Source organism: Mchenga conophoros, linkage group LG6, assembly GCF_057382185.1.
Source record: "Mchenga conophoros isolate Kocher_MC1m ecotype Shallow Benthic linkage group LG6, M_conophoros_male_GT1.1, whole genome shotgun sequence".
In the NCBI taxonomy this organism is placed as follows: Eukaryota; Metazoa; Chordata; class Actinopteri; order Cichliformes; family Cichlidae; genus Mchenga; species Mchenga conophoros.
Window position 1 is genome coordinate 43,784,548 of NC_140531.1, and position 10,406 is coordinate 43,794,953.

At 42.7% G+C, this 10,406-nt stretch overlaps 1 protein-coding gene across 2 annotated transcripts in view; it reads right to left on the bottom strand.

Moving 5' to 3' along the window:
- LOC146573464 (equilibrative nucleoside transporter 1-like) overlaps positions 1–10,177 on the bottom strand; it is a 35,210-nt gene extending 25,033 nt beyond the window's left edge. Inside the window, exons 1-5 of one of the 2 annotated variants that reach the window (XM_085278352.1) lie at positions 9,992–10,177; positions 5,264–5,404; positions 1,771–1,852; positions 1,343–1,515; positions 837–976 (exon numbers count right to left, since the gene is read on the bottom strand). In XM_085278352.1, the coding sequence (XP_085134478.1) occupies positions 837–976; positions 1,343–1,515; positions 1,771–1,852; positions 5,264–5,289 (421 nt within the window). In that variant the 5' untranslated portion in view covers positions 5,290–5,404; positions 9,992–10,177. Of the gene's footprint in view, positions 1–836; positions 977–1,342; positions 1,516–1,770; positions 1,853–5,263; positions 5,405–9,896 lie in introns of both variants that reach the window. The other variant, XM_085278351.1, reaches the window with a different exon arrangement.
- Positions 10,178–10,406: the final 229 nt, after the last annotated feature.

Consider the following 10,406-nt stretch of genomic DNA (forward strand, 5'->3'; position numbering starts at 1 on the left):
AGGTCCCGGAGGTCATCTGATCAGGGCTTACTTGCTATAAAACAGACTAAGATGAGAACTAAGGGTGACAGAGCTTTTGCCTCTGTGGCCCCGAGACTGTGGACTCTCTCCCTCATACATTAAGAACTGTGGACTCAATAGTTGTTTTTAAAAAACAACTCAAAACTCACCTTTTTAAAACTGTTTTTGGTTAAATTTCTGCCTGTTTCATATTGTCTGTTTTACCTTTTATAATTTATTATCTTATGTGCAGCACTTTGTGATTCTGTGTAGAAAGGTGCTATATAAATAAAATGTTATTTCTTATTATTTATTTATGAGCACAAGGAGAGATCTGGGCCCTTGTGGACGAGACCTCAATAAAAAAGTGTAAAAAAATTTCACAGCCTTCGGGCGAGGGCTCGATCCAGTCAGTATGTGGTGCACTAAGAACAGAGTTAATAGTTTTAAATAAAAAGTGTTTTCTTTTGGCATCTTTTACAGTTTTTTTTTATATTGATGCCAACAGTTCTTTGGCATCTGGAACATCACTTGTAGTTTGTCCTTTTTCCACTCAGCTCGACAGCAGTCGCGTCTGACAGCTCGGATTTAGTTTTAGGTAGTCTGGTTTTTAAATGAGCCACAGTGACCAAAGCAGTCCGACAGGTGGAATAAAACCATGAGCTCAGTTCCTCAGTCTGGCTGCATAAAAAATCCGGGATCTTACAGACCTGGTTAAAAACTGATCTGTAAGATCCCAGAACGAATGAACGAACAGATTAACAGACTGCCCTGTAGTATGGCCCAAAGGCTGAACATACGGACAAACAAACGAAACAAAGAAAAAAAAGACTCACAGTTGATGATGACGATCTTCACCATGGTACTGAGGAAGAAGTGGAAGGGCTCTAGAGGAACTTTCACAAGGACAGCGGTGATGATGAAAACAAGCATGATGACAAAGAGACTGCCCATGACACGCAGACGCTGCGAGATTCTGACAGGAGAAGGAAAAGAGGAAGCTCAAGGACAGGCTTGGAGCTCAAGGTGAGCAGATGTTCTTTAAAGGGATATTGTGCGGTTTTGGCTCAGGCGATAGAGCGGGTCATTTACCAGTCGAATGACCCGATTAGTTATTTGGACCCTGGCTGCTGCAGTCTGCATGCTGAAGTGGCCATAACCCTGATGCATCCATCAGTGTGTGTGTGTGAATTTTAGAAGAGACAATAAAGTATAGAAAATACTGTTTACAGCTCGTATGAATGTGTGTGTAATTGAGTGACTGAGGTTTGTAGTAAAAATATAAGTACTAACACATTCACTAATACATTCGCTGATGTCAGCAGTGTGGCGCTTTACTCACAGTGAGAGCAGGAAGGAGTTGAGACACGTGCAGATGAGCAGTGGTAACATTGCACAGAGCGTCATGACGTTGTTGAATATGGCCTCGAGGACAGTGCGATCATCACTGGATACCTCTGTCTGATTGGCTGAAGAAATTACCACTGAGGTGTCCTTCAGACGGCTGGTGAAGTACTGACAGACAGGCAGACAGAGCATAAAGCTGCAGTGACACTAACTCCACAAATACCTTTAATGACTCAGTTTACCTGCAGCTGGTCATGAAATACCTGCAAAACACCTCTGATAAACACAGTTACTCACTTCATCACAGCTGTTGTTTGTCTACAAACAAACCACTGTTTCAAATATAATGCAATATCTTTCAAAATAAAAATTTATTTTGAGGACAAAATAGTATGTAAGTGAAAACAGGAAGCAATGTCACACCTTGGTAGCAGTCATGAAAAAGTTCCACGGCAGCAACGTTCCCAAACCAAGCATGAAGAAAATCAGCCATACTCCAAAATACCTGCAGAGATTTTTAAAATAAAATGTTATTCTGATGCTTTCACTGTGAAAGAGTCGCAGAATAATGAGAAGTGGTAAAGGATTAAAACCAGGTATAAATATTTAACTAAACTCATCAGATCTGTTTCTGTAAGGTTTTCTGCAGGTGGATCAGCTAAGTGTCAGCTAATACTCAGGTGTGTCTGTTTTAACCCTTATCTTACATCATTTATTTACAGTCTCTGTACAATGGTAGCGCAAAGGGCCTAGCATTGGATTTGGTTGTAGCTCAGGAGGTAGAGCAGGTCATCTACTAATTATAAGGTTGTTGGTTGCTAGCTGCTCCAGTCTGCAGTCTGTATGTGTCTTGGCCAAGACACTGATACACTCATTGGCATGTGCATGTTAGACAGAAAGCATGTAGGTCTAGAAAGAGGTGCTTGTATGAATGAGGTATGTTGTATAAAGTGCTTGAGTAAAACCGGTCCATTCACAAACAGCTGCTGTCTGAACAGACAGAAAAATCAGTCCTGCCTTCGTTGTGCTTGTCACGTTTCAAATCTCAAATCTTTTGGGCTACAGAGCGAAAATTCAAATGCTTCCTGAAACTTAGTTTGCTGCACTGTGATGGGTTTATAGTAAAGAACAGTGTGTGACTGCTGCACAGTGGCTTTGGGTTCATGGTCACAGTTAGCTTACATCAAGTGGAGCAGAGACTCGTTCACTGAACTCCACCTTCATACCAACACCTGAGAGGAACGCCCTCCAAAGAGTAACCTTTGTTTTCTTACTCAGCTAAATACATATTCACTCTTACTTCAGTAAAGAATCAGAGTATCAGAGTAAAGTTGAATCAGTACTTCAGCTATTACTTGGAGTATTTTTCAACAGTAGTATGTGTACGTCTTAAGTAAGGGATGTCTGTTCTTTTGCCACCTCTGGTGGGAGCTTTTGGAGTCTGGCATAGAATAGAATAGAATAGCCTTCATTGTCATTGTACAGAGTACAACGAAATTGGAGTGCAAGTTTCAATAATAAATATAAATGTAAAATATAAAAAGTACAAAAAAACAATCGTAAGTACTCAAACAATAGAATGAACAATATATACAGGATAGCAGCATAATATAATGACAGTATGGTATAGCTAAGCAGGTTCAATTGTTTTTGTGCTTATTTACTACGGTGATATCTCTGGGAAAGAAGCTATCCCTGAATCTGTTTGTCCTGGTTTTATGTGACCTGTACCGTCGGCCTGACGGTAATAGTTCAAACAGTTGGTTGCTGGGGTGAGAGTGGTCCTTGATGATATTGCCAGCTCTGCTGAGGTACCGAGAGTTTGCAGTGACCTCCAGGCTGGGCAGAGAGCAGCCAGTGATCTTCTGGGCTGTGTTGATGACCCTCTGCAGTACTTTCCTGTCTGCAGCTGAGCACCCTGCATACCATGTTGTTATGCCGTACGTTAGGATGCTCTCTATGGTGGCTCTGTAAAATGTCACCAGCAGCCTCTCCTCCAGGTTGTTCCTCCTGAGCACTCTCAGAAAGTGGAGACGCTGCTGGGCCTTTTTAACCACCGCTGTAGTATTTGCAGTCCAGGAGAGGTCATCAGATATCTGCACGCCCAGAAACCTCATGGACTGTACCCTCTCCACACAGCTCCCGTGAATGTAAAGTGGGGCCGGGTCTGCTCTGCCCTTCCTGAAGTCCAAGATAAGTTCTTTAGTTTTCGTGGTGTTCAGTTGGAGGTTGTTAACTGAACACCACTCAGTCAGTCTGTTGACCTCATCTCTGTAGTCCGACTCATCCCCCCTTGAGATGAGTCCAACCACTGTGGTGTCATCCGCGAACTTTATGATGGTGTTTGAGAGATGGGTAGGGGAGCAGTCGGATGTGTAGAGCATAAACAGGAGGGGACTCAAAACACATCCTTGTGGAGACCCGGTGCTGAGTGTGATGGTGCTGGACCGGTGGGGGCCGAGTCTGACAGACTGTGGTCTATTTGTCAGGAAGTCCTTGATCCAGAGGCAGATGGGGGTGGAGAGTCCCAGGTGAGACAGTTTCTGGACCAGGATCTCCGGGATGATATGATTGAATGCTGAGCTGAAGTCCAGAAAGAGCATTCTCACATAGCTTCCTCGGTGCTCCAGGTGACTCAGCGCAGTGTGGAGCGCTATGGTGATAGCGTCCCTGGTGGATCGATTTGTCCTGTAGGCAAATTGGTGGGGGTCCAGAGTGGGAGGCAGACCGGCCCTGATGTGCTGACAGACCAGTCTCTCAAAGCACTTCATCACTACAGGCGTAAGTGCAACAGGCCTGTAGTCATTTGGGCTGGCCACAGCTGTCTTCTTGGCGATGGGGATGATGGTGGAGGTTTTGAGGCAGGGCGGGACGGTGTTTGATGACAAGGAAAGGTTGAAGATTTTAGTGAAGACTCCGGTCAGTTCGTCAGCACATGCTCTGAGAACCTTTCCATGTATTCCATCAGGACCTGCCGCCTTCCTGGGATTCACTGACCTTAGAACACAAGAGAGCTAAGAGCCGCTGCACCCGTGCGCGCCGCCATCTTGAAGATTCATTGCCAGTATGCCAGTATGAGCGATTTTGCCCATTTTAGTCTATCTTGTCTGTCCTTGTCTTTAGGGGATGCTGGCCTTGACCGAGTTTCTTTGGCCTTTCCTGGTGTTTTCTGCTAGCACAACCACTCCCTGCAGGAAGGTACTCTTTGAAGTTGCCAAAGCTTCGATGGGTGCCCTTTCTGTTTTCTGTACAGCTGACAGTGAGGATATCCTAACACGTGAGGACCTTTTCACGTGTTAGGATATCTGCTAAATCCTCACCCATGCTGGTGAACCCCTCCCACTCTCTGCATGATGCAGTGTCAGGATGCTCCTTGATCCCAGCTGCCATCTTTACAATGCAGTCTTTTATAGTAATACATTCACACATGTTCCAAACATCCGTCTGTGTGCAACATCCATATTCATATACACTGCTAAATATGTTACTTGTGTGCGCGCGTGTGTGTAGGGTGTGTTATTGATAATCAGTTTATCTCTGTGCTGCAGTCACTGCTTATCGTCACCCTGCAGCCACTTTTCACTCAGTTCACAAACGTCAACAAACCACTTGAAACTTTATGAAAATGTTTAAAGATCAGAAACTAAAAACTAACCCGAACTGACCTGAACTAACAGCAGCTTTATCACATTAAAATCCGTCCCTGTTGATTTATTTGATTACAAGTTTTGGTTTTCTGATACAACAAAACTTTAACATCTGATCATCTGTCACATTTGTTATATTGATTATATATAATAACTCGTCATCAGCAGTGATGTCTACTTCTAAGAACTTCTGAACATAGTCACTGCTGATTGTTTTGTCTTTTTTATGCATGAATGTGAAAATATTCTCACTTCTTTGTTTTACTCACTTGTCTTTCGGTGAGTTGGCAGCCATTTTTCTCTTAGGAATCAGTCAAGTGAACAAATAAACTCATCAGCTGATGGAGCGATGACTTGAAGGTCTAAGGTGCACCCCGTCGGACGGTCTGGAGGAGGAGCAGGAGGTGGAGCTGTGTGTGACACAGATAAGAGTTCCAGAGTTAGGGTTAAAGAGTATCTGTTAGCTTTACTAAATAGTTTGTTTGAAACATCCCTTTAAATTCCTGAAGCTGTGATGTTGCTGACCCAGAGCCTTTCAAAAGAAAAGAAATTAATCCAAGACTTTCAAACACAGTTTGGTACAAACTGAGAGAATCATCGTGATGCAAAGCAGCAAACTGAATACTGATTGGTTGAAACACTATCAGGAGTCTGAAAACAGATGCACTGTGAACATGTCTTGCTCACGTTCGTGTTATTTCTCACAGCTCGTTTGGTGTCTTTGAATATGTTGAGTCATTAGGGCATTGTTGTTCCTGCTTTGGTTTCGTTGCCTTGTGTTTCGGTGTTTTACTCTTTATTGTTTCTTTATTTGACCTTTGGTGGTATTTCTGTCATCTTCTATGTGTGTATTATCTTTCGGTCACTTCCTATTTTACTTTGAAAGTTAGTCTTTTTTGTGTCCTGTGTTAGTTTTGCTCCCATCTTTTATCGCTCTGATTCTTCTCACCTATTCTCAAACCACCTTCTGCGTCTTACAGCTTTGGTTGGATTTGTGTATTTTTTTTGGTGTAATATCCAGCCCTTGCTGATTGTGACCTACACTCGTTTTCACACCTTGGCTCGTGTGATTAGGTAGAGGATCAATAGGGGGTCCACGACCCTCTTATGGGGACACTCCCATAACACTTAAATACCTGGGACTCTCCACCAGTTGCTCTTAGAACTGAAGAAGCTTCTCGGATGTGAAACGTCTTCAAGGAAATGTAAAGATAAGATAAGATAAGATAACCTTTATTAGTCCCACACGTGGGAAATTTGTTTTGTCACAGCAGGAAGTGGACAGTGCAAAAGTTATGAGGCAAAAATTAGAATACAATAAGAATAAATACAGTACACAACTGTACAGAATAGAATAAAATAAAATACTATATACAGTAGAATAAAATAAAATAAATATACAATAAGATAAAAATAGAATACAAATACTATATACAACTGAGTAAAAATACAACGATGACAGAAAGGATTATTGCACTTAGTATTATTGCACATGTGTGGATGTGTGTGCTTGATCAGTTAAAGTCTTTATTATGGAGTCTGACAGCAGTGGGGAGGAAAGACCTGCGAAATCTCTCCGTCCCACACCGTGGGTGCCGCAGTCTCCCACTGAAGGAGCTGCTCAGTGCTGTCACAGTCTGCTGCATGGGGTGGGAGATGTTGTCCATCAGGGATGACAGCTTAGCCGCCGTTCTCCTGTCACTCACCACCTCCACTGGGTCCAGAGGGCATCCTAGAACAGAGCTGGCCCTTCGGATCACCCTGTTCAGTCTCTTCCTGTCCCCAGCAGAGATGCTGCCGCCCCAGCAGACCACGCCATAAAAGATAGCAGTCTGGATGCTTTTCTTTCCGAGCTCCTTAGACTACGACGTACGATGTTGTGGATGAGTTTGGTTCTTGGTGTGATCAGTTATTCTTAAAGATCAACACCTTTGAAACTAAGGACATGGTTATTGACTTCAGGAAGCCATCCCCCATCCTGCACTGAGACTGCTGCCATTGAACTGGTGGATAGTTGTAAGAATTTGGGGGTTGTCCTTGATAAGGCTCTGTTCTTTGAGTCACATTTTGATTCCACAGTGAAAAAAAGTCCAACAAAGCTGTACTTTTTAAGGAGTGTTGAACATTTCATGTGAAATGATGACCCTTTTTTATAAAGTTTTGTTGAATCAGTTTTAATGTTTTGTATCATTGCTTGTAGGGCTGTTTGATATAACGATATATATCGGATGACGATATAAAAACGTCTATCGTTTCATTTTACGCTATCGTTTGTTTTGTGGTGTCGCAAAATAGACTGTTTACAACAATATTTTTTCATGTTCTGATGTCACTATAGTTATTATTCATTTCTTAAAGTTCTCTTTCTCTTATATTTAATATAACCACCACGGACGGACAAGCGCCTGTTTTTATGCGTTGTTGTTAGCAACAATGATGATAAGACCATCGCGTGTCCGCTTGTTTATGTTCCACATAAACCTTTCACAATAAAGCTCAAGATCCCATTGAGACTTTTCAAAATAAACTGAATGAGAAGCAAAAAAAGAGCCGTCAGGTGCTAAAAAATAAACCGTAGACTCAAACGTTAGAACAGGCTTTTCCCCGCAGCACGCCGTGTAATAAATACTCAGAAAGAAAACGGCGCCGTTACAACTTATGTCTAAAAATGCATCGTTTCATGCATCGGTTAAAACACTCGACTCCAGCTACACGACGCCCAGCTGGAAACACTTCACGCAAGTTGAGCTGCCCGAGATTCACAGACTTTACAGAAAAAGTTACATTTGTGTGATTTATATCGTTATCGGGACGATAGACGTCTTATATCGGGATATGAGATTTTGGTCATATCGCACAGCCCTAATTGCTTGGTTATGGTAATTTGTCTTTAACCAATGAGACCAGACTTGCTAACCTGGTTAAAGTTGCTGGTCAGATTTCATGGAGGTCTCAGGTCCAGCTGATGGACTTTTATAACAGGTAGGTGCTGAGGAGGTCATGTTATGTTATTCTAAGGAGCTTGGAAAGAAAAGTGTCTGAGCTTCTTTAGCTTGAAGCTTGAAGACGTGGACATAGATGCTTCTTTCACTCCTCTCCACCATGTGAACATTGGCGTCCTCTCTGTGCGGTCACTGTCCACTTTTTTTTCTTCCTGATCCTGATAGTTAGGGCTGGATCAGGTGACCCTGAATCCTCCCTTGCTTATGCTACAATAAGTGTAGGCTGCTGGGGGATTCCCATGATGTATTGGCTGTTTCCTCTTCATTCACTATGTGTTAATAGACCTCTCTGCATTCAATAGTTAGTTATTATTAATCTTAGAAATATGGTATCTAAGCAGATTCTTACTCTGGATGGCATTACCTTGGCCTCCAGTAATGCTGTGAGGAACCTTGGAGTCATTTTTGACCAGGACATGTCCTTCAACGCACATATTAAACAAATATGTAAGACTGCGTTCTTCCATTTGTGCAACATCTCTAAAGTTAGAAATATCCTGTCTCAGAGTGACGCTGAAAAACTAGTTCATGCATTTATTACTTCCAGGCTGGACGACTGTAATTCATTATTATCAGGAAGTCCTAAAAACTCCCTGAAAAGCCTTCAGCTGATCCAAAATGCTGCAGCAAGAGTCCTGACAGGGACTAGAAAGAGAGAGCTGTCTCAATCGTTGTGTCCTTGGGCAAGACACTTCACCCGTTGCCTGCTGGTGGTGGTCAGAGGGCCCGGTGGCGCCAGTGTCTTGCCTCTGTCAGTGCGCCCCAGGGTGGCTACAATGTAGCTTGCCATCACCAGTGTGTTAATGTGTGTGCATGGGTGGATGACTGGATAAGTAAAGCGCTATACAAATACAGGCCATTCTCCTGTTTTGGCTTCTCTTCATTGGCTCCCTGTTCAGAAATCCAGATTTCAAAATCCTGCTCCTCACATACAAGGTCTTAAATAATCAGGCCCCATCTTATCTTAATGACCTTGTAGTACCATATCACCCTATTAGAGCACTTCGCTCTCGCTCTGCAGGCCTACTTGTTGTTCCTAGAGTATTTAAAAGTAGAATGGGAGGCAGAGCCTTCAGTTTTCAGGCCCCTCTTCTGTGGAACCAGCTTCCAGTTTGGATTCAGGAGACAGACACTATCTCTACTGTCAAGATTCAAACTTTCCTTTTTGCTAAAGCATATAGTTAGGGCTGGACCAGGGGACCCTGAATCCTCCCTTAGTTATGCTGCAGTAGGTGTAGGCTGCTGGGGGATGTAATCGATTACAACCTGACTTGCTGCAGCTGCTTTTTAAGTCACTTTAAATTCATTTAGAGCGTTAAAGTCATCTCAGCCTCAACCTCACTCTGAGCTGATAATCAGTCACTGATGGAATTACTGTCAGTTCAATTCAACTCAGCCCACCGAACAGGCTAAATTCACAGAGCATGCTACCATGGTAACCATCCCAGAGTTGACGTCAACTCTGTTTGCAGAGGATAAAAAGATCACTTTTATCTCAGGATTCACAAAGTCAGAGTTTTAGCTGAACTTGTCAGTAAAAACATGGTGACGCCAAAACAAAAATATCAGTAGAAACATGAGGCAGAATAATAAGGAAATCCCAACAGAGATCCAGGACGTTGGTGCTTTAAACAGCAGAAAAGAAGACAAACTCAGATATAAATGCAGGCTGTGCTGCATCACAGGTTTTCTGCTCCTTCCATAAAAGTGAGATTTCTCCCGCTGTGGACTGGAGCCCTGCCAGCTACACCTCACTACTGGAAGACCAAAGGTTCAGGCTTTTCCTTTAATTTGGCACCAGCCAGTACATTAATGAAAAAAGATGAAGTTCAGAAAAATCAGCAGAAAGTCTAAATGACGCATTTCTCTGACAGGAAACAAACCAGCTGAAGGGCTTTACCTCGAGTGTAGCCAGATATTCTTTCACTGATTCCTGGATGTATTGATAACGTTCAGCCGCTTTTTCTTCCTGCTGTGTGAACCAGTAAAACCAACCTTTTATCTCACTTTGCTCGGTTTTGGTCTGTTTTTCTCATCTGTAGCTTTGGTCGCCAGTCTGTTGTGAAATCTTTCTTCCTCTTTTTTGTCACGTTTTTTCAAATCCTCTTTTCTATCTCTTCTCCTTTGTTCATTTGTCTCTCCTTTTTCTGCACCTTCAGCAGAATCACTTCTTCAGAGCCCATTGACCTTTAACCTCTGATATCAGTCAGTGCAATGGACTTTGTTTCTGTGCAAATAATGGAAACATGATAACGGAGCAGAACAACAGCACAGATAACGAGGAAATATCTGAGTCATTACTGATGTTGAATTTTCTTTTCTTCCCTGAACCAAGAAGCAAGTTCAGCATAGCTGAGATTTCTTTCCCTAACTGGCTTCTGTAACACCATCAGACGGGGGTTGTCATAAA